Raw genomic sequence first — 24,113 nt, forward strand, 5'->3', positions numbered from 1 at the left:
TTACTTGTCATGTCCAATAGGACCATCAAATAAACAACTGTCATTTGTGGTGCACATATTAGCACCAACTAACACTGACTTAATTCACCATTATTAAAAATGATGCCCACTCCAGACAAGAAGTAAAGGAACCATGACTCTCTGGCCTGTAGTCAAAGGCAGGGGAACGTTCTGAGAGTTCTTTAATATACATCACTGTGAGTGGTCAAACTTGTCATAGGGGCTCACATTAACTAGGAAACATGAAACATGTTGGCGAATGCCATGGTAAGAAAAAAATAAACTTTCTTGTTAACCATCTGCAAGTATTGCTTTTTTTTTTTTCTTGAAATGGAGTCTCACTCTATCGCCCATGCTGGAGTGCAATGGCGCAATCTCGGCTCACTGCAACCTCCGCCTCCCGGGTTCAAGCAATTCTCCTGCCTCAACCTCCCAAGAAGCTGGGATTACAGGCACCTGCCACCACACCCAGCTAATTATTGTATTTTTTCAGTAGCAACAGGGTTTCGCCATGTTGGCCAGGCTGGTCTCGAACTCCTGACCTCAGGTGATCCGCCCGCCTCAGCCTCCCAAAGTGTTGAGATTACATGGGTGAGACACCACGCCCGGCGAGTATTGTTTATTTAAAATAAAACTATTCCCATACTGTCACACTCATCTCAGCCTGAGACAGACCTTGTGTATCTTAATTCACTTTTCTTCTCCCTACTCCAAATTGTATATCAAGTAATAAGAAGAAAAATACCGTGTACAAACTACTGGTTTGGAATACATAGCCAGAGCAATAAGAATACAAAAATAAATGAGAGCTATGAATAAGGAAAAGAAAGAGACAATACTCAGTGACCACATGATCATCTACATATGTGATGTCAGATCACCTGAAAAGATTGGGGACTCACAGAATCATGTGGCCCTACCCTTCCTTGGAGAAAGCCAATCTATTAGAACCAAAGTTACAGCAGAGGCTAAGTCTGGCTGGTAAAGAAATGGAATAGACCAACTGGCTTTATTTTGACCACCCACCACTTGTCCTGGGCCCCCTGCCTTGAGCTACAGCTTCCTGATCTCTCATCACTTCAGGGCAAGGAGCCATTCTCTGCAAAGTTTGCGGAAGAAAAACTGTTAAAGAGATTGCAGGGATTTGGCATTTCCCAGGAAGCCTTGAATTAACGAGACAGGAACCAAGATGTGAAGCCCCATGTAGGACGACTGAGGATACCATCATCCCAGAATATTGGAGGTCCAACAGAGACCAGCCTGTGGCTGCTCTCAGACTTAGAGGGCCACAAGCAGGGCTGAGGCTGAGCATCTCCACAATTATCCTTCAAGGTTCTCAGGAGCATGAGAGATTTCAGGAAGACAAACTCAGGTCAGTAGAGGAAGGACTGTGAGCTTCTGATAGATACCAAGGTGATGACCCTGAATTAAGAATAAAGGAAGGAACAAGCCAGAACAGTGGGGTCCCATAGAGTCCTGCCCTGGCTGACAGCCCTTGTCGTTCTGGAATAGTCATTAGTAGATTTGGCTCATCCTGATTACAACTCTGTAGTCCCAGGAAGGTGAGGACCTTGATCAGAGGGGAGCAGCCTCAAGTCCCATGAGGATCAAGTTCCAGGACTAGTCAGGTGTCAAGGTGAGGAATTTCAGGGAGCAATTAGAAAACCACACATCCACACCAGAACAGAGGAAGACACAAAAACTCTTACCTCCACCAACCCACATCTCCCCTTCCCTGCACCGCCGCTGCCACACCATCCCATCCCCACTCCTGTCACCCCATCCTTACCTCTCCTGTGACTTGGGAAGCTCAGGAAGAGCTGTCAGGTTGAGGTGACTGTCATTTCGGCCCGGAGGGTCTCAGGGAAGGGAGAATCTTGGTCTGGTGGGGGAAGCCCCAGCTGTGCATAGTGGAGCCCCAGAAACTGACTCGAATCAAGGTGAGGACCGAGAGTGACATAAGGGAATGGTTATCAGCAAAAAATAAAAACAAAAATAAAAAATGCTTAATCTTGTCAGCCATAGCAAAGACCTTAGCTGAGGACCCCTTTTTTTCTGCTTAGACGCTCTAACGAGGGTAGTGACTCTGTCTAAAGGCAAAAGCACAGTTCAGCTGAGGGAGGAGAATTGGACACTCATTGGAGTCCCGGAGAGGACACTGAGTACACTGGAGAGGACTTCTATGCAAAAAGGGGGCCCGAGCAGAGCCCCGCCCCGCTTTCAGCCCTGGGAGACCCAGCAGGGACTTGATTGGATGTGGCTCACTCCGACATCCGCCCGCCTGGGAAGCTGCCGGAAGGTGAGGATCTTCGTCTGAGGGACGCCACCTCAGGCTACCAGAACCCCAAGACTGGTTGGGTATCAAGGTAAGGACTCTGATCGTGGACTGAAAGGCCCACCACACGCAGCCAAGGCGACCACCCTGTGTCCCTCAACCCCCGCCCCCGGGTACCCACCTCCCTCAGCCGCGGGAGGCTCCAGTCAGGCTGTGGCGCTGACTTCTGAGAGGGCACCAGGGAGGGAAGGGTTTGGTGTGAGGGTGAGGCTTCGATTCTGCAGAGGGACGGACTCCTAGGCCCTAATCGAAATGAGGTCCCTGATGCTGATGAGGAGACCTCTCCCAAACATGGGAGGCCCACGAGGCGGGCATGGTAGCTCACACCTGTGATCCCAGTGCTTTGGGAGGCTGAGGCGGGAGGATTACCCGAGCCCAGCAGTTCCAGACCAGTCTGAGTAACAAAGCGAGACCCTCTCTCTCCAAGAAAGAAAAGAACAAAAACTAGCGGGACATGGTGGCCGGCGCCTGTGGCCCCAGTGACTCGGGAGGCTGAGGTGGGAGGATCGCTTGAGCCCAGCAGGTCGAAGCTGCAGTGAGCCATGGTCACGCCATGAGCGTGGCGAGAGTGAGACCCCGTGTCTGTCACAAAGAAAAAAAAAAAAAAGGAAAAAGCAAGAGAGCCAGGGAGAGCCAGGTTTCTGCTGCCCTGTTATCAGCTCTGGGAGACCCCGTGCAGGCACAGCCAGACTGGGCATGCCGTGACTTTTCCCTCTAGCAACTTTGGGATGTGAGAGCTTGGGCCTGGGCCTGGCTGACTCAGGTCAGTGGAGCGACCTGAGTCGCGTCCCAAAAAGTTGGAGGTCCCACCCTGAGCCAGGTTCAGAACCCTGAGGCAGAGCAGTGGGGTCCCCTAGAGTCCCACCCCTGCTGTCACGCCTTGAAGGCCCTAAACAGCCTTGAGAGGATGTAGCTTACCCTGAACGTCCAAATCTGAGGTCCCATTGAAGCAAGGATCTTGCTTTGAAGGGTGTTGCCTGTAGTGAGCTGAGGATGGAGTCCCAGGACTGGTCAAGTAGCAAGGTGAAGATCCTGAGCCCTCAGTAGACAGGGCTGCACGGAGCGTTTCAGCAGAGGAGGGCTTTGGTTGCAAGACTGGCTGCCCCAGGTCAGCGGAGAAAGGAGTCCCAGGCTCTGTGGGGAGTGAAGGTAAAAAAAACCTTGCATGAGGAGGGAGGAAAATGGCCATTCCAAAACACAGGAGACCACATAAAGTCTCAGCTCTGCTGTGCGCCCTGGGAAACCATGGGCAGAGCCATTAGCATTTGGTGACCCCTCGTGTCCTGAAGGGGTTGGGGTGGCGTTTCAGAGAAGTGGCTCTTTTGCACCAATGGGCGAGGCCCCATTCATGGTGGGGTGGGAAGGAGGACTTAGTCCCTGGTGGGAGTCAAGGGGAGAACACTGAATGAGAAGAGGGAGCCCTTCCCAGGGAGAAGTAGGCCACATAGAGCACCACCCCTACTGTCACCTCTGGGAGACCCAGGCACGTTGGCATGGTGAGTGGCATTTCCTCCCAGGGCATCTCAGGGAGGTGAAGAGCCTGGGTAAAAGGGACAGCCTCAAGACAGCTGCTGGAGGTTGTTAAGCTCTTGCCAGGAGTCAAGGTGAGGACCCTGAGGACCAAGGGGACCACCCATTTGTAACTGTGGGGCCAACACAGAAAATCTCCACTGCTCCCAGTCTTGGGACATGATGAGTATTTGTGGCCAGCTGAGGTGACCATCACTACTTCCTAGGGGTATTTCGGAATGGAGGGGCTGGTATGAGGGAATAAGTCTCAGGTTAAGACAGGAGTGTTTTCCAGGTAATGATGGGAATCAGGGTTAAGACTCTGAGTGAGGGCTGAGGAGAGCACTCACCTGGATCCGGGGGCACCACAAAGGCTGGCTTCCCTCTCAGGCCTGGGAAACCTCAGGAGAGGGAGTCGGATAGAGGGCCCCTCACTTCTAGCCTATGGGGGCTCAGAGTGGACAGGGCCTGGGGCTGAGGCTGGAGGAATCTGGTGGGCTGAGGGACATGTCCCACATTCTGCCTAAGTGAGGACTAACAGGGCCACCGAACCCAGAACATCAGAGGCTCTGAGAGTCCAGACCCTGCAACCAGTCCAGAAAGGCCATGAACAGGGGTGGCTGGAGGGGACTCATGCTTTCTTTCCCCTTGGGGTGGGGGTGAGGTCTCAGGAAGGTGAGGGCCTTGACCTGAAGGGAAGGGCCTCAGATAGTGAGGACCCTGAGGAGCGTGGAGCCACCGACCCCAAATTAGTAAGAGGACCTCAGGATCCCTCCCTATGTCAGAGGTTTGAGGCCCCAGACAGGGATGTCAAGCCCAGATGGCCTCAGTTTCCCCTCAGAGGAAACAGAGAAGTAAGGATCTTGGTCTCAGACGGGGCTGGCAGGCTGCAGGGCAAGGAGCACTGTAACTTCCTCCACAGGGTCCCCAGGGGACAGGCTGCCCTGGAGAACAGGAGCCTGGTGGGGCTATGGAGCAGGGTCCTCAAGGACACCTGCATGGAGGCCTCCTTAAGGTGATATCTCCCCACTAAGGGGCTCACACCCTCTGTTCCTCCTGCTCCAGGTGCCCACCTCCCGCACTCTCTTGCCTGCTGCCCCTAAGCACAGTCATCATGCCTCGCGGTCAGGCGAGTAAGCGCCGTGCCCGTGAGAAACGCCGCCAGGCTCGAGGTGAAGACCGATGTCTCATGGGTGCTCAAGCCACCGCAGCAGAGAAGGAAAAGCTGCCATCCTCCTCTCCTGCATGCCAGAGTCCTCCCCAGAGCTTCCCCAATGCAGGCATTCCTCAGGAGTCCCAGAGAGCCAGCTACCCCAGCTCTCCTGCTTCAGCTGTTTCACTCACAAGTTCTGATGAAGGTGCCAAGGGCCAAAAGGGGGAAAGTCCCAACTCCTTCCATGGCCCGTCCTCCTCTGAGAGCACAGGAAGAGATCTTCTGAACACGAAGACGGGCGAATTGGTGCAGTTCCTGCTCAACAAGTATATAAGGAAAGAGCCCATTACGAGGGAAGCCATGCTGAAGGTTATCAACAGAAAGTACAAGCAGCACTTCCCTGAGATACTCCGGAGAAGCACTGAGAACGTAGAGGTGGTATTTGGCCTCTACCTCAAGGAAATGGACCCCAGCCGTCAGTCCTATGTGCTTGTTAGCAAGCTGGACTTTCCCAATCAAGAAAGCTTGAGCGATGGCAGGGGCTTTCCCCTGAGTGAGCTCCTGATGGTTCTCCTGAGCACCATCTTCATGCATGGCAACCATGCCACTGAGGAAGAGATGTGGGAATGCCTGAATGCGTTGGGGATGTATAAGGGTAGGAAGCACTTCATCTATGGGGAGCCCCAGGAGCTTGTCACCAAAGATTTGGTGCGAGAGGGGTACCTGGAGTACCGGCAGGTACCCAGCAGCGATCCTCCACGCTACGAGTTCCTGTGGGGTCCCAGGGCCCGTGCTGAAACCAGCAAAATGAAAGTCCTGGAGTTTGTGGCCAAGCTCAATGATACCGTTGCCAGTACCTTCAAGTCCCAGTATAAGGAGGCTCTGAGAGAGCAGGAAGAGCAAGCCAGAGCCAGAGCGGCAGCCAGGGCTAGCGCCAGGGCCAGGGCTAGCAGGTCCTTTCAGCCCTACTGAAGTCTCAGGCAATCCTCACTAAGAGATTGAAAAGCCTGTCCACCATCTCAGTATTTGGGGGTGAGGTGGGGCTACAGAGAGCCCAAGACGTGTCTTTCTTTTGTTCTGGTTATTTGCAAGCCACTTATAGATTCCTCTTTCTCTTGTGTTCCTTTGAAAGAGATTGACTTTGATTCAGAATCTAAGTTCATGAATTAGGTGCCTCACACAATTATTGCTGTTTATCACATTGAAGAGTGATGTTCTTGTATTTTGTAAAACAAATTGGAAATTTTTACTTATTAGATTGTGATCTAGTGCAAGAAGAAATAGCATTGGAATAGCGATTGGCTTTAAACTGTGAAACAACTGAACACTGCATCAGTTGGGATCACAAGATGGTGGGAAAAAAGTGTCGATTGATTGGCAACCTTTGACGTTTAAAAATCTTATTTCTTTAAGTCTTTTGTTGTGATAAAATGAAAAGCTATATACTCACAGTTGCTATGTGTATTCAAGAATGTTGGAGAAATTAAATCATCATAAAGGAGAACACTTGCTCACTGGCTCTTTTGTTCCTTGTGCTAGGCAGTTCTTGTGTTGCTCTAAAGGCATACCTGAGACTGGGTAATTGCTAAAGAAAAGAGGTTGACTTGCTCACAGTTCACCAGGCTGTATGAGCGTGGCACCAGCAACTGCTTCTGGGGAGGTCTTGGGGAGCTTTTCCTCATGCCAGGAGGGGAAGGTGGTGCAGGCATGTCACGTGGCAACAGTGGGAGGAAAGACAGCCAAGCAGAGCGGGGGTGGGAGGTGCCACATGCTTTCAAATGACCAAATCTTGGAGAAGTCGCTCACTATGGCCAGGGCAGCACCATGCCATGAGGCACCCTCCTTGATGGTCCAAACACCTCCCACCAGGCCCTACCTCCAACACTGGGAATTATATCTCAACATGACATTTGGAAGGGACAAACATCCGAATTATGTCATTCACCAAACATGAATTGAACATCTGCTCTTTGACAGTCTTCATGCTAGTTCCGGGAAAGCACAGACAAAGAAGACCCAGCCCCTCACAGTGATATTTTAGAATCCAAGAGCAGCTCTCCTATTAGGAACACGGTGGGGTTGGGGTGGGATACATGGAAGAGACACATTGGAATACCTAAGGGGCAATCAAGGTACTGGAGAGGAGGGAGGAGATTCAAGATAGGATCCTCCCTGCATTGCCCCTCCTCTACTATAAATGCCCTGGGACAGGGCAGGCTGGGAACTTGAGACACTGCCAGTCCCTCAGTAGGAGGGCATTTCAAGTTAGCCTGCATCAGGGGCTAGATGAGGCTGTTGTTGAAATGGTGAGCAGAGAGACCAGACCCTCAGGTGGTGGGTTTCAGAGTGGACAGACTAGGCCTTCAAGGGAAAAGTGGTCCCACCAGTTCCTTAGGGATGAGGTAGACCAGAGGGGCATCCCCACCTGGGGCAGGATTGGAAGCACTCCTGTGCTGTGTCCCCATGCCAGTGAGCACAGTGCACTATATAGATGGTTTGCCTGCTGTGTTAGGTTGTTTCTGAGAATGAGGGTGATGCTCCCTTCAGGTAGGATGTCCAGCAGCCACTGGCCTGGTCCTTTTGTCCCTGGCCTGGGGGAGCCAGACTGCTCCATTGAAAGGAGGTGTACTGCATAGGATGGCCAGTTCTTTGTGTAGTCCAGAGTTTTGGTGGTGGCGAATGAAACTAGGGATGGGTTCAACACAAGGGCAGCTGGGAGGGAGGAAAGGTGTTTGTCCTCTGCACACCTTCTAGCGTCTTCGTGGTGCATCTGACTGGGGAAGTCTTCTTCACACCCAGTTAAAATGACTGATCCTCTCATGGGGAATGATTACTCAGTTGGATTTAGCAAGCAGCATTTTGGCTCATTTGGTTTTCTTTGTAATAGAAGGCGTGGTGGCTCATGCCTGTAATCCCAGCACTTTGGGAGGCCAAGGCGGGCAGATCACTTGATTCATGAGTTTGAGACAAGCCTGGCCAAAATGGTGAAACTCCATCTCTACTAAAAATACAAAAATTAGCCGGGTGTGGTGGCACGTGTCTGTAATCCCAGTTACTCGGGAGGCTGAGACAGGAGAATTACTTGAACCTGGGAAGCAGAGGTTGAAATGAGCCAAGATTGTACCACTGCACTCCAGCCTGGGCGACAGCGTGAAAACTTGTCTCAAAACAAAACAAAACAAACAAACAAAGAAAAAGCATTTGACAAAATCTAACACTTTTTAAAAATAATAAACACACTTAACAAACTAGGAATAGAAGAGAACTTCCTCAAGCTAATGAACGGCACTTATAAAAAACTGACAGTGAAATCATATTTAATGGTGAAAGTTTCTGCTTAAGATGAGAAACAATACAAGAATATCTGCTCTTGCTACTTCTAGTCAACCTTGTAGTGGAAGTTCTAGCCAGAGCAGTTAGGCAAGGAAAAGAAATAAAGGCATCCAGTTTGAAAAGGAAGATGTAAAGCTATCTCTATTAGCAGATGATATAATCTTGTATATAGAAAATCCTAAGGGATCCACAAAAAATTATTAGAACTAATACATGAGTTCAGTAATCAGGATACTTGATCAGGATACAAGATCAATATGCAGCAATCAATTTTATTTCTATACACTAGCTATAAACAATCCAAAAGTGAAATTAAGAATACCACTCCATTTATAATAGCATCAAAAAGAATAAAATACTTGGGAAAAAATTTAACAAAGGAAACCCAAGACTTGTATGCCAAAAACTACAAAACATCATTGAAAGAATGTAAATAAAAGACAAACCATGTTCGTGGATCGAAAGGCTTAATATTGTTAAGATGATGATACTCCCCAAATTGATCTTACAGATTTAATGCAATCCCTATTAAAATCCAAATTGCCTGTTTGAAGGCAATTGCCAATTTTCCTTCAAGTTGATTTAAAGAAATCAACAAGGTGATTCTAAAATTCATTCAGAAGTACAAGGGACTCAGAATAGAAAAAAAAAATCTGAAAAAGAACAAAGATGGAAAAGTAATATTTCTTGATTTCAAAACTTACTACAAAGCTACAGTAATCAAAATAGTGTAATGCTCACATATGAATAGATATATAGATCAATGGAACAGAACTGAGAGTCCAGAAATTAACCATTATATTTGTGGTCAATTCATTTCAGCAATAATACTAAGAAAATTAAATGGGGAAATAATAGTCTTTACAACAAATGGTGCTGGGCCAACTGGATATCTCCATGCAAAAGACTAAATTTGGAGTCCTAACTCACATCATATATAAAAAATAACTCAAAATGGATTATAGACCTGAAAATAAGAGATAAAACTATAAAACTCTTATAAGAAAACGTAGAAGTAAATCATGACCTATGATTAGATGACGGTTTATTAGCTATGACACCAAAAGCATAAGTGACAACAGAAAAAAGAGACAAATTGAACCTTATCAAAATTAAAAACTTTTGCGCTTCAAAGATAATATCAAGAAAGTGAAAAGACAACCCACAGAATGGGGAAAATATTTGCAAATCATTTATCTGATAAGGGACTTCCACGTAGAATATACAAGTGACTGCTAACCAGTACAAGCTTTCTTTTTGAGGGGATTAGGATGTTTTAAAATTAGATAGTGATGATGGTTGTACAATTCTATGAATATACTAAAAATCACAGGTATATTTCTAAAAGGTAAATTTTATAGCATATGAATTATATATCATTAAAGCTATTTTTAAAAAAATGAAGTGGGCTTTTCTCCCTGCCTTTTCAGCTGCCCAGAGCCAGCTTCTTTAAATACCCATGAGCATCCTTTTCCAGAGATTACAAAGTGAAGATGCAGACATATTTATTTTCAAACTTCCCACAAAGGAACCCATTCTTTATCTCTTGGCTAGTTATTGAAAGCATCTGGACTGAGGATATGCAAGACACCTTAAAGCTAGGACAGTTTTGCATCCAAAACTACAGGGTTGCAGTTGTTGTTTGTCTTTTCAATTCCTTCAAAAATCAGTGCCTAGGGCAGGAATTTATAGCATTTGTTTACTCTGTTCCTATGTCCCTGAGGCAGAGCAGAGAGATAGACAAATAAAAATTGGTTGTCCCACACAGCTCCCTTTCTTTCAAGGTGTCTCACAGACACCTTGATTGGACTGTGGCTTCTTGGGAACAGCCCAGGATAGAAACACCACTCTCCCCAGTTAAGTCACTTCATGGGCTGGAGGGATTATGGAGCCCAGGGCACAGGAAGCACTGATTTTTAAAAAAATGATAATAACTGTTGTAATTAGATTAATTGCATATTCTAGGCATCTTTGTAATAAAATATGACATCTTTTCCTCTTTCCTGACAGATTAATGGTTCAGAGAATGATATTAAAGCCAACTTTTTCTTAGCTCTGTGTCTCCTGGTTGTTCAGCCTCACTCTGTATTTATGGAATGATTTAAGTATTAGTTCAATAATTCATCATGAAGCAAACAGAATAATGTTCCCACTTCACAAACCCAGAGAACTACAGATTAGGTCATTTCACTTCTGCAGAGACTTGTTTTGATAAATTCGAATACCCAAAGGGCACAGACATTAGCCTCGGTGGATTAATGGCTACTAATTCAATCTTGTGGAAAGAAAGCCTTACCAATGATTAGGTTTTCAATCTTGCAAGACCTGGAACAGCAACTTCTCCAAGATTCTTTATTCCATACCATATGTAGCAAAGAAATAAGGTGGTTAATATAACAGAATTGGTGTGAGAACTTTGCTTACACTGGGTATGAATCCTTGGTCTACCACTTACTAGCTGGGTGACCTTGGATATGTTACTTAACCTCTCTGTGTCATATTTTCTATATCTATCACATTGTGATGATAATCCCTAACTTACAAGATTGTTGTAAGAATTGCAAATGACATGAAGAGATGCACAACTTAACTAGTAATTAAAGAAATCGAAAGCCAGACTGCAAAAAGATACCATTCTACACCCACACAATTGGGAAAATAGGAAGCCTGACAATATCAAGTATTGAAAAGGAGATGAAACAATAGGTCTCTTATGTAATGTATCACTCATACATTGTATATTGTTCCAAATGATTTGGAAAACAACATAACATTATATCATAAAGTTGAACATGTTTAAACTCTGTGAAACAGCAATTCTACTCCAAGGTATATACCCAAAGGAAACTCTTGCACATGGTTATTCAAAAATATATACAAAAATGTTTGTACCAGCACCTTTCAAAATAGCAAAAATTTTTGAAACAACCCAAATGCCCATTGACAGGAGAATGAGTAAACTAATTATGATACATTCACACAATGGAATATTAAACAGCAGTGAAAATGATTGAATCACAACTACTTGCAACAATATGTTGAGTGAAGACCAAGTACAATATTCTTTCACAAAGTTCAGTGCAAGTCAAAACATGTATTTATATTAAAGCGAATGACGTGTCAAAACAAAACAAAAAGACAACGGGACAATAAACACAAAATTAATATAGTGGCTATCTCTGAGGGAGAGGGAGGATGGGAGAGGGGCAGAGCTCAGAGTTAAAGTAAGTTTTTATTATGTTTAAATTCCTGCGTTAAGTAGCAGGTTCATGGATGGTCATGGAATAATCAATAACATGTATTATTAACATTATAAATGCAGGTGAGGTGGATCCAGGTTTTGTAGGGGCTTCTTTTGGAAAAATAATATGAAGTTATACACATTCAATATCCTTGGCCACTCCAGTGCTCCTTTAAATGAGGGAGAAGTGTGATGGGGAAGTCAGAATGGGAAGAGAGTGTTCTTAACTGATCCTGTTTAAAATATCTTTCTTTTGCAGATTTTACAAAACCTATATGGCCATGGCAACACATTGCTCATGTTCTGCAAGAGGCATGGAAGAGGCCTCTGCAATTGAGGGGCCCTGAAGTTTAAGCTTTAGTGGCTTCATGGTAAATGCATCTCTAAGGAAGTTAGATGTAAAGGGCACCAGATGGCTCTAGTCCGGGCTCTACAACTAGAGCTGTGTATCGTCAGGCAGGTCACTTACCTCCTCTGAACCTCAGCTTCTTTCTCTGTGAAACGATGGATCAGGCAGTATCTTCAAACTTAAACACCCTGCAACTCTGTTAGTGAAGTTTATAGACTCATTTAATAGACACAGTGTGAAGTCTATGTCATCAATATAATATGTTTACAATGGGTTTTAAGTTAAAACTGTCATCTCCTATGTAGCCTGTGATAGTAGAATTTATACTGAAAAGGTTAATGGCAGCACAGAAGAGAGCTCTTTAGCACAGAATTTTTGTTCCCTCAGAATGTAAATATTTTAAAACATTATGAAAGTGCAAGACTATTTTAATGAGACAGGGAAAGTAAGTTATATATGAAAAGAGGAAACGGAAATAAAGTTAACCCCAATTAACATGCATGTTATCTTAAAAAGTTAAGACATTATAATGAATAATTACAGGTACTAATAAAAGAGTTCAATAAGAATGAAGGCTGATAATAAAAACAGACAAAAATTAATCACTTTTTATATATTGCCATGGCTATCCAAGTTTTAATTTGGTTAATATTGATCTGATGTACTTTTTTCAGGTCTTTATTTTAACCCTTTATATATGGGTTTATTTTAGGAGTTTCTCTTATAAATTAAGGTGGCAGATTTGGTTTTCATTTTTACTCTAATCTGATAGTTTTTGTCTTTTACTGGGTGAATTTAACTAATTTATATTTATTTTATTTTTTTTAGAACTCATCAACTTTTAAAAACATATTTACATATAAACTTTCTAAACAATACAATGTTAACCAGTTTTATTTATCTTCCTTCCAAAGGCAAAGATTTTAGCATGCTCTAACTATCCATTGAACAACTCGATCATTTTATTGTTGCTTTGAAATTTAGTTTTACTTTGGTTTATACAAAACAATTACTTTTTTCAGTCATTAAACTTACTGGCATATTTTACCAATTTATTTGTTCATTGTGATTTCACACATCTTAAGCATTCCCTCTGTGTTCACTTCTCTTCTTGATAATGTATATATTGTAATATTTCTTTCAACAAGGGTCTGAATCATAAATATAGCCTTTGTAAATCTGAAAATATTTTAATTTTTCCTTCACTCTTGAATAAGAATGTATATGCACATAAATTTCTAGCTTGAATACGTTACTCCATTGTCTCCTTGCAACTATTGTTAATGAGAAGTCTGCTCTCTGTTTTGTTGTATCGTCTTTTTTATTTGGTAGCTTTTAAGATATTTTCTCTTTATTCTTGTTGCTCTTCATTTCCACTGCAATATGTCTAAAGGTGGGTATAATTTTATTTCTCTTGCTCAGTCTCAAAGTGTGCTTTGTTTTGAAGACTCATGTCTTTTGTCAATTATGGAAAATGTTCAATATTTTCTTAAATATTGCCTCTTCAACTTCCCACTCTCTTTTTTCTCATGTAATTCACATTATGCCTGTTTATTCCTCAACCTTATTGTGACTGTTCTGTTATATTTGATATCAGTATCTGTATAATATTCAGGTTAAATTCTTCAACACTGTTTTCTGATTCACAAATTCTCTATTCAAATGTATCCAGATTTCAATTCATTTTATCTATTGAGTCTTTAGCACAATTAACTATGTTTCATTCTGTTTTGTTTTTCTTCCTTTCATATCTACCCACCCTTGTTCTTTCAAGTCTGCTTTGTTTTATAATTTTTTGTTATTTTTATGAAAATGTAGTTTTTCAACTTAGGCATACTTGTGATTTTCATGCGCATCTGTGTGAAGAGACTACTAAACAGGCTTTCTGTGAGCAATAAAGCTTTTAATCACCTGGGTGCAGGTGGGCTGAGTCCAAAAAGAGAGTCAGCGAAGGGAGATAAGGGTGGGGCCGTTTTATAGGATTTGGGTAGGTAAAGGAAAATTACTGTCAAAGGGGGGTTGTTCTCTGGCGGGCAGAGTGGGGGTCACAAGGTGCTCAGTAGGGGAGCTTTTGAGCCAGGAGAAGGAATTTCACAAGACAATGTCGTCAGTTAAGGCAGGAACAGGCCATTTTCACTTCTTTTGTGGTGGAATGTCATCAGTTAAGGCAGGAACCAGCCATCTGGATGTATACGTGCAGGTCACAGGGGATATGATGGCTTAGCTTGGGCTCAGAGGCCTGACATTCCTGTCTTCTTATATTAATAAGAAAAATAAAACAAAATAGTGGTAAAGTGTTGGGACGGTGAAAATTTTTGGGGGTGGTATGGAGAGATAATGGGCGATGTTTTTCAGGGCTGCTTCGAATGGGATTAGGGGCGGCATGGGAACTTAGAGTGGGAGTGGGAGAGATTAAGCTGAAGGAAGATTTTGTGGTAAGGGGTGATATTGTGGGACTGTTAGAAACATTTGTCATTTAGAATTATTGGTGATGGCCTGGATACGGTTTTGTATGAATTGAAAAACTAAACGGAGTAAGAGTAGGAGAAAAACAGGTATTAAAGGTCTAAGAATTGGGAGGACCCAGGACATCTGATTAGAGAGTGCCTAAGGAGGCTCAGCATAGTCCTGTCAGCAAAGATTATTTATTTACTTCAAGAGTTTAGAGTGGCAGTTTGAGGATAGTGCCAGGAGATACCAGCTGTGATGTCTTGGAGAAAGAGTATAAACCAGCAGTGTAAACAAGAACAGGGCATGTATGAGTAGTTGAGAACGGTGAATAGGAGTATGACTAGACAGAAGATAGTAGGGATGACAAGTTTTTTGGGGGCACAGTCTAAGTTGGTCTGGTGTCTGGCATGAGACTGGGGCTTAGTAAAAAGGAGCGTCCATACAGGAGCTCAAATGGGCTGTACCTTGTAGCATTCTGAGGACAGGTCTGACTTCTGAGAAGGCAAAGTGGTAAAAGTATTGTCCAGTCCTTTTTAAGTTGGTGGCTGAGCTTGGTGAGGTGTGTGTTTAAAAGACTTTTAGTCCGTTCTACTTTTCCTGAAGACGGAGGACCGTAAGGGATATAAAGGTTTCACTGAATACCAAGAGCCTGAAAAATTGCTTGGCTGATTTGACTAATAAAGGCTGGTCTGTTATCAGACTGTATAGAGGTGGGAAGGCTAAACTGAGGAATTATGTCTGACAGAAGGGAAGAAATGACTGCAGTGGCCTTCTTAGACCTTGTAGGAAAGGCCTGTACTTATCTAGTGAAAGTGTCTACTTAGACTAAGGTATTTTAGTTATCTGACTCGGGGCATGTTGAGTAAAGCTAATTTGCCAGTCCTGGGTGGGGGCAAATCCTCGAGCTTAATGTGTAGGGAAGGAAGGGGGCCTGAATAATCCCTGAGGAGTAGTAGAATAGCAGATGGAACACTGAGAAGTTATTTCCTTGACGATAGATTTCCACAATGGAAAGAAAATGAGGAGAGGTTCTAAGAGGCGGGCTAGTGGCTTGTGCTATAGCATAGCCTGCCTTTGCTGGTGTGTGGCGATTAGGCCTGGTGGAACTGCCATCAATAAATCAAGCGTGATCAGGGGGAGGAACAGGAAAGAAGGAAATATGGGGAAATGGGGTGAATGTCAGGTGGATCAGAGAGATACAGTCATGGGGGTCAGGTGTGGTATCTAGAAGAATGTGGGAGGCCGGATTGAAGTCTGGGCCAGGAGCAATGGTAATTGTGGGACTTAACAAAGAGTGAGTACAGCTGAAGGAGCCGGGGAGCAGAAAGTATATGCGTCAGGTGTGAGGAAGAAAATAGATTTTGGAAGTTATGAGAAATGTAGAGAGTGAGTTGAGCATAATTTGTGATTTTTAGGGCCTCTAAAATATTAAAGCAGCGGCAGCCGCTGCATGCAGACATGAGAGCTAGGCTAAAACAGTAAGGTCAAGTTGTTTGGACAGAAAGGCTACAGGGTGCGGTCCTGGCTCTTGTGTAAGAATTCTGACCACACTAACCATGCCTAGGAAGGAAAGGAGTTGTTTTGTAAGGGATTGAGTTTTGGGAGATTAATCGGACACGATCAGCAGGGAAAGCACGTGTGTTTTTACGAGAATTATGCCGAGATAGGTAACAGATGGGGATGAAATTTGGGCTTGACTAAAGCAATGGGGGCTGTCTGTGAAGGCTTGTGGCAGTACAGCCCAGGTAATTTCCTGAGCCTAATGGGTGTCAGGGTCAGTCTAAGCGAAAGCGAAGAGAGGCTGGGATGAAGGGTGCAATAAAGAAAGCATGTTTGAGATCTAGAACAGAATAATGGGTTGTAGAGGGAGGTATTGAGGACAGGAGAGTATATAGGTTTGGCACTATGGGGTGGATAGGCAAAACAATTTGGTTGATAAGGCGCAGATTCTGAACTAACCTGTAAGCCTTGTCTGGTTTTAGGACAGGTAAAATGGGGGAATGGTAAGGAGAGTTTATGGGCTTTAAAAGGCCACACTATAACAGGTGAGTGATAACAGGCTTTAGTCCTTTCAAAGCACGCTGTGGGATGGGATATTGGCATTGAGCGGGGTAAGGGCGATTAGGTTTTAATGGGATGGTAAGGGGTGCATGATCGGTCGCTAAGGAGGGAGTAGAGATGTCTTATACTTGCAGGTTAAGGTGGGGAGCTACAAGGGGAGGATGTGAAGGAGGCTTTGAACTGGGGGAAAAGGTGGCAATGAGGTGTGGCTATAGCCTAGGAACAGTCAGGGAAGCAGATAATTTAGTTAAAGTGTCTCGGCCTAATAAGAGAACTGGGCAGGTGGGGATAACTAAAAGGAGTGCTTAAAAGAGTATTGTCTAAGTTGGCACTAGAGTTGGGGAGTTTTAAGAGGTTTAGAAGCCTGGCCGTCAATACCCACAACAGTTATGGAGGCAAGGGAAACAGGCCCTTGAAAATAAGGTAATGTGGAGTAAGTAGCCTCTGTATTAAGAAGCGGAGGGACTTACCTTCTACTATGAGAGTTACTTAGAGTGTCTGTGATGGTCCTGCAGGCTTCTGAGGCGATCCGGCAGTGTCAGTCTTCAGCTGCTAAGCCGAGAAGATCTGAGAAAGAGTCAGAGAGCCTTGGGCTAGAGTTCCAGGAGCTCTGGAAGTGGCTGCCAGGTGAGTTGAACAGTCCAGTTTTCAGTGGGGTCCTGCACAAATGGGACACGGCTTAGGAGGAATCCTGGGCTGTGGGCATTCCTTGGCCTAGTGGCCAGATTTCTGGCACTTGTAGCAAGCTCCTGGGGGAGGTTCTGGAGGAACCCCTGGCAGCTGCGGTTCAGGCGTTTGGAGTTCTTGTGTGCTGGAGATGTGTCTGGGGTTTGTCTCACAGTGGAGGCAAGGAATTGCAACTCAGAAATATGTTGCTACTTGGCTGCCTCTACTCTATTATTGTACACCTTGAAGGTGAGGTTAATTAAGTCTTGTTGTGGGGTTTGAGGGCCGGAATTTAATTTTTGGAGTTTTATTTAATGTCAGGAGCGGATTGGGTAATAAAATGTATATTGAGAATAAGACGGCCTTTTGACCTTTTAGGGTCTAGGGCTGTAAAGCGTCTCAGGGTTGCTGCCGAATGAGCCATGAACTGGGCTGGGTTTTTCATATTTGGTGAAAGATCCTAAACACTCACTGATTTGGGAGACGTCTGATAAAGAAAAAGGAGCATTAACCTTGACTATGCCTTTAGCTTCAGCCACCTTTTTAAGAGGAAATTGCTGGGCAGGTGGGGGAGGGCTACGCACGGAATGAAACTGTAAGCCGGACCGGGTGTGAGGAGGGGAGGTGATAAAAAGATATAGGGTGGAGGAGCGGAGGCTGAGGAAGAATTGGGACCTAGCTCGGCCTGGCGAGGAGCAGCATGGGGAGGAGGGGAGAGGTCAGATGGGTCTGTAGAAAAGGAAGATTAGAAAGACTTAGCGACTCTTGGGGTTGGCACTGAGGGGACAGGTGGGAGGCAAAGAAGGAAGATTTGGGACGAGTTGCACTAAGCACAGAGACTAGGGAGGGACCGATGTGTAAAAGAATGCCTGGACGTCAGGCACCTCTGACCATTTGCCTATTTTTTGACAAAAATTATTTAGGTCTTGTAGGATGGAGAAATCGAAAGTGCCATTTTCTGGCCATTTAGAACTACTGTCGAGTTTGTATTGGGGTCAAGTGGCATTGTGGAAGAAAATAAGGCATTTAGGTTTTAGGTCAGGTGAGAGTTGAAGAGGTTTTATGTTCTTAAGAACACAGGCTAAGGGAGAAGGAGGAATGGAGGGTGGAAGGTTGCCTATAGTGAAGGAGGCAAGTTTAAAGGAAAGGGAGAGTAGAGACACGGAGGGAAGCAGTTCCGGGGTTCTTACATTCTAGAAAAGCAGGAAAGGGGTCGGGGCACAGAGATAAGAGGTCGGGGCATGGAAATAAGGGATCAGGGCGCAGAGGTATAAGAGGTTGGGGCGCGGAAATAAGGGATCAGGGCACAGAGATATAAGAGGTCGGAGCGTGGAAATAATGGATTGGAGCGCAGAGATACGAGGTTGGGGCACTTGTCCTTCCAGAAAAGCGGGACTTGCCGCTAAGGGTGAAGGAGAAGGGGTTGGGGGTTTCTTGCCCCCCAGAAAGGTGGAGAAGGGGTAGAGACACTGAGAGAAGGGGTTGGGGTACTTGCCTCTCCTCTAGAAAAGCAGGACTTGCCGCTAAGAGTGAAGGAGAAGGGGTTGGGGGTTTCTTGCCCCCCAGAAAGGCGGAGAAGGGGTAGAGACACGGAGAGAAGGGGTTGGGCTACTTGCCCCTCCTCCAGAAAAGCGGGACTTGCCACTAAGGGTGAAAGACCAGGGCAGGCGTCCTTGCATGGTCTGACACTTCTGAAACCTGGGTGAATAATCAGAAAGGTGTCCCTGAAAAGATTAAACACCAAGAGAAGGCTGCCTTCCCTAGTCCGTGACTGGCGCCGGAGTTTTGGGTCCACGGATAAAACGTGTCTCCTTTGTCTCTACCAGAAAATGAAAGGAATTGAAATTAAGAGAAGGGAGAGATTGAAGAGTGGCGCCAAGATTGAAAGGAGAAAGAGGTTGAGGGATAGTGAGGGAGGTTGGAGAAGAGAGTAAAAAGAGGCCACTTACCGGATTTGAAATTGGTGAGATGTTTCTTGGGCTGGTCGGTCTGAGGACTTGAGGTCATAGGTGGATCTTTCTCATGGAGCAAAGAGCAGGAGGACAGGGGATTGATCTCCTAAGGGAAGTCCCCTGATCCGAGTCACGGCACCAAATTTCATGCGCGTCAGTGTGAAGAGGCTACTAAACGGGCTTTGTGTGAGCAATAAAGCTTTTAATCACCTGGGTGTAGGCGGGCTGAGTCCGAAAAGAGAGCGAAGGGAGATAAGGGTGGGGCCGTTTTATAGGATTTGGGTAGATAAAGGAAAATTACAGTCAAAGGGGGGTTGTTCTCTGGCGGGCAGAGTCGGGGTCACAAGGTGCTCAGTAGGGGAGCTTTTGAGCCAGGATGAGCCAGAAGAAGGAATTTCACAAGACAATGTCATCAGTTAAGGCAGGAACAGGCCATTTTCACTTCTTTTGTGGTGGAATGTCATCAGTTAAGGCAGGAACCGGCCATCTGGATATGTACGTGCAGGTCACAGAGGATATGATGGCTTAACTTAGGCTCAGAGGCCTGACAATGATCAAGTCTTTTCTAAACTTTAAAAAATTATTTTAATTTCCTCCTGAGTGAATTCATGTTTGAGTGGTGATTTTGTCAGCCGTCTTTCTTAACACATAATTTCTTTACTTTCTTTGGAATTTTGGTTTATAAGACCATTTTGAGTCTTTGAGACAGAGTTCTCTCCCTCTCCTCCTGTTGCTGCTTTCCAGCAGGTTTTTAGTACTTCTGCCTCTGTACTGATAATACAGAACCAAGAGTTTTTTTTGAAAGTTCCAGGTCTCAACCCCGTGATGATATCAGGGATGTCTCAGATCCAGTCACTAAGCCTGCAGACATCTTGGCTCCATTCTGGTGTGAAAGCTGCTTATGTCTTCTCTTCTGTTAGAGGCTCACCTGTGAACTACAGCCAATAAACCTAGGCAAACAGAGCAGGACACAATACTTGGCACCTATTTCTAAAAGGTGGCTAAACTTTGTGCACCCTGCTGCCTGGGTAATGTTTGTTGTTGTTGTTGTTGTTTTGAGACGGACTCTTGCTCTGTCACCCAGGCTGGAGTGCAGTGGCATGATCTTGGCTCACTGCAACCTCCGCCTCCCAGGTTCAAGCGATTCTCCTGCCTCAGCCTCCCGAGTACCTGAGATTACAGGCATGCGCCACCACGCCTGGCTAATTTTTGTATTTTTAGTAGAGATGGGGTTTCACCATATTGGTCAGGTTGGTCTTGAACTCCTGATCTCATGATCCGCCTGCCTCGGCCTCCCAAAGTGCTGGGATTACAGGCATGAGCCACCGTGCCCGCCATGCCTGGATAATGTTTAAAGACAGAGAAGCAGACAGTCTATCCAGCTGGGGAACTTTAGGAGTCAGGCTTTTAAAGCCCAAGAGGGAATTTTACTTGAAAATGAATCTGATTTTATATGGGGTTATTTGCCCACAAGTAACAAAGATTTTAATTATAACTGCTTTTCTTTGGGAGATATATCAAGGATTCAATAAATGAACCTACCTTAAAGAATGTCAGAACATGAGAAAATATTCCAAAGACCAAAAGAAAGACCAGAGCAGAGGAAGGTGGGGAGAGAAAGAGAGAAACTAGGAGAAGGAAAGAGAAGCGGACGGGAAAACTAGGTACGGAGAAAGGAAGGGAAGAGAGACAGAAGCAGAGATACAGAGACAGGTGGGGGGCAGAAAGAGCCAAAGGGAGAAATATAGACAGTGAGAGACAGCCAAAGGCAGGGATAAAAAGGAAACGCTTGCAAAAAATCATGTCACTACATTGAAGGGATTCCATTTTCTGGCTTTTATAAAAGAAAATATGGCCACAGCCCTGTGAGTAGATGTACCCTACTTGCTGAGTCTGTTGAGAGGATAACCCAGAAGGGAGGAAGCGGTAAAAATGACTAATCTGGTAAAAATGACTAATCTTTCTGTCACTTGAATGACCCCTTCCAAACCTGAGACAGAAGGCTGCTCTACACTAGCTGTTGCCCAGCACAGACAAGGAGCCTTCCCCACTACCTCTGGCCGCTTCTAACAGCCAGGCTGATTCGATAGTCTCTTCAATAACCCATTCATCCACAGCCTTATATTCATTTTCATCCTGAGTAACACTAATTGCCCTTCTGCCAAGAGCATGTGGAAGGCATTGATTGATGACACTGCAGTATTTTCCACTTCAGCAGCAGCAGCCATGTGTGTCTTGGCTGATGCAGACTTTCCTCCCCACATGGCAGGTGAGCATCTTCCAGGATCAGTGACTGCAGGAAAAGTGAGCCCTCATCAGCAAACTAGTAGTTGGGTTAATAGAATGAACTACAAAAGATTAACCCCATCCTAATGACTGATCCTTCCCTTTGAAACATCACAGTGAACTATCATAATGAGGCCAAATATTTGCTCCCCTGTAAGAGTGCCTCCATTTATCCAAAGCTGTCTTTGCTTGGGTTTCCCCAAATGCAGAATCTGAGAGAAGGATACAAGTACAGGTAGTTTATTTGGGAGGTGCAGATAACACTGGTAGGAGAGTGGGGAAATGTCACAAAACAGAGAAGGCAGCCAATAAAGGATGCATTATCAAGCCAGCTTCCACTGTGGGAATCTGGAGCTTAATCCTACAGGGCAACTCTGAGAAGTGGTGTGAAACCTATGCCTTGAGGGTTTTTAACCCAAGGAGAGAGGGAGCTGGGATATTTATATACCAACTTCTGGCAGGAATTAACCTCTCTTGGGAGGAATTGTTTCATGGAAGTTCCAGCCTGCCTTACATATAAGCAGAGTGGCCTTCCATTTAAACATTAAAAGTAGACATTTGCAGTTGAAAGTTGGCTGGGGTAGACTTAAGTGTTAAGGCCTGAGGAATATGTGGCACTTGTGCAAAGCTTGCCCAAAAGCCTTAGTGGAAACACTGAAACTTGCTTCATTTACTGAGCTCCTCTGAAAACGGCTTTCCATCTCTAAAGGTTCACAGCATGAGCTCATTTACAAGTAGTTTAGCAACCTACATTCGTGGCACACCTGAATTAGTCCCAGCACTTAGGTTCAACGTCAACTCTTGATATGCAACTAACCAGGCAAAGACATTTAACCTGAGTCTCAACTTTTTTCATCTGTCAGGAAGAGATATTAAGTTCTGACCTCCCTCACAGGCATGAAATGAGGCTCAAAATCAAAATATAATATGCATGAGGTGTCAACAAACTTTTCTAAAGGTCCAGATAGTAAACATCTTAGCCTTTGCAGGCCATGTGATCTCAGTGGCTACTCACCTCTGCTATTTCAGCAGGAAAACAGTCTAGACAATAGGTAAACAAATGCGTGTGGCTGTATTCCAATAAAACTTGACTTACAAAATAAGGCAGCAGGCTAAATTTGACCTACCAATCCATGAGCTGTGTTTTGCCAACCTCTTATGTACACGAAAGACTTTTGTAAACTTTAGTGCTATGCACATTCTCTGTATCATTTATCCCTCACTCAATAAATCATTGGAATTCACTATCCCTGTCATCCTGGGGGTGGAATTCTTAGTTTCTTCCTTCATACAGCATGTGTTTACTGAGCACCTCTTCTGTGGAAGGCATTATGCTGGCCCTGGGGCTTCAGTGCTAATAAGACAGACACAGTCCATGCCCAACACCTAGAATGGCAATCCTAAACCTGTTCTCCCACCAGTCTGCACAAAATAGTTATTCCTTTGGATGAACAAGTGACAACTGCAACTGAAACCCTATCGGTGCCTGGGAGAGTTGGAGGCATAGGCAGCATTACTAAAACAGCTTAACCTCAGGGCCCCACACTTGTATTGAATCCTTCCAAGGCCCTGGAAGGGGCCCTAGCAGTGATTCATATGGTCATACATTTTTGTCAAATTCACAAATACAAGCTATTTTAAAGCATAATTGAGTAAGGTCACTGTCTTTTTCTACTCTGACTTATCCTCCATCACACTTCCCCTGTGTTAGATGGTTTCCCTGATTCTTCCCTTTGAAACAGCATTGTAAGCTATGAGCAGTCACTCCAAACTCTTTTTACTTTTTTTTTTTTTTTTAAGACCGAGGCTTGCTCTGTTGCCCAGGCTGGAGTGCAGTGTCGCGATCTCAGCTCACTGCAACCTCCACCTCCCGGGTTCACGCCATTCTCCTGCCTCAGCCTCTGAGTAGCTGGGACCACAGGCGCCCGCCACCACGCCCGGCTAATTTTTTGTATTTTTACTAGAAACGGGGTTTCACCGTGTCAGCCAGGATGGTCTCGATCTCCTGACCTCGTGATCCACCCGCCTCGGCCTCCCAAAGTGCTGGGATTACAGGCGTGAGCCACTGCTCCCAGCCCAGCCATTCCAAACTCTTTTTAATAAAAAACATTATCACTGTGTGGACTTTGGAGTTACGGTCTATTGGGACTTCTTTCAGACAGGCCCCCTTTTGAGGGACAAGAATTAACAATAGTTAAGTCATTATTCGCCATGGCTCTTTGGTGCCTTTGTGGCCAAAGCACTGTTGGAGAGGGCTGGTATTAACAGTCATGATAACTTCTGGGATAAGAACTAGTGGGAGAATGTAAAATGACAAGAGGGGCTGTCAAATTATTTAAGGAAGCAAACTTCTAAGTTTAGGGAAACAGCTCAGGAAAAGCCAAGTAAAATTTATCAGCACTAAGATTTAGAAATGTACAAAGTCACCTTTAGCCTTTTACAGGCTTATATTCATTCCTGAGCTAACCTGAGCCCCATAATTTCACAGCATTTACCCACCTAAGGACCAGCCCAGTATTCATGAAAAGCCCATGAATGCAAGTGTTCATCTGTGTATGGATATGTATACATATGTATTTGAGTGTATATGTACGCATGTAACTACGTAAGTATGTTTGACATCTATGTAAAACTCTCTTAAAACAAATATTCAGATACTAGGAAAAGGTGACATCATTGTACTTCCAAATATAGACCAATTATATGAACAATAGCTATGATTCATTGAAAGCTTACCGTGTGCCAAACATCATGCAAGCACTTAACACAAAATCCTA

The 24,113-nt window shown here is 44.8% G+C and overlaps 1 protein-coding gene and 1 long non-coding RNA gene across 3 annotated transcripts in view; one reads left to right on the top strand and one right to left on the bottom strand.

The window, feature by feature from the left end:
• The window catches only part of LOC109024754 (uncharacterized), a 31,675-nt gene extending 12,217 nt beyond the window's left edge, over positions 1–19,458 (bottom strand). Inside the window, exons 1-4 of one of the 2 annotated variants that reach the window (XR_008675647.2) lie at positions 19,048–19,458; positions 12,041–17,091; positions 3,254–3,469; positions 1,790–1,925 (exon numbers count right to left, since the gene is read on the bottom strand). This is a non-coding gene — a long non-coding RNA (uncharacterized lncRNA). The remainder of the gene's footprint in view (positions 1–1,789; positions 1,926–3,253; positions 3,470–12,040; positions 17,092–19,047) is intronic. The other variant, XR_004068510.3, reaches the window with a different exon arrangement.
• Positions 4,793–6,834, top strand: MAGEB17 (MAGE family member B17). The gene has a single exon (XM_019019540.4). The coding sequence runs from the start codon at positions 4,959–4,961 to the stop codon at positions 5,967–5,969; it is 1,011 nt and encodes a 336-aa protein (XP_018875085.1). The 5' UTR covers positions 4,793–4,958; the 3' UTR covers positions 5,970–6,834.
• Positions 19,459–24,113: the final 4,655 nt, after the last annotated feature.

The sequence above is a fragment of the Gorilla gorilla genome, chromosome X (assembly GCF_029281585.2).
Source record: "Gorilla gorilla gorilla isolate KB3781 chromosome X, NHGRI_mGorGor1-v2.1_pri, whole genome shotgun sequence".
NCBI lineage: Eukaryota > Metazoa > Chordata > Mammalia > Primates > Hominidae > Gorilla > Gorilla gorilla.

What these genes read in the sequence shown, in the direction of transcription:
- MAGEB17 (XM_019019540.4), top strand. Translation starts at nt 4,959, where the DNA reads ATGCCTCGCGGTCAGGCGAGTAAGCGCCGTGCCCGTGAGAAACGCCGC.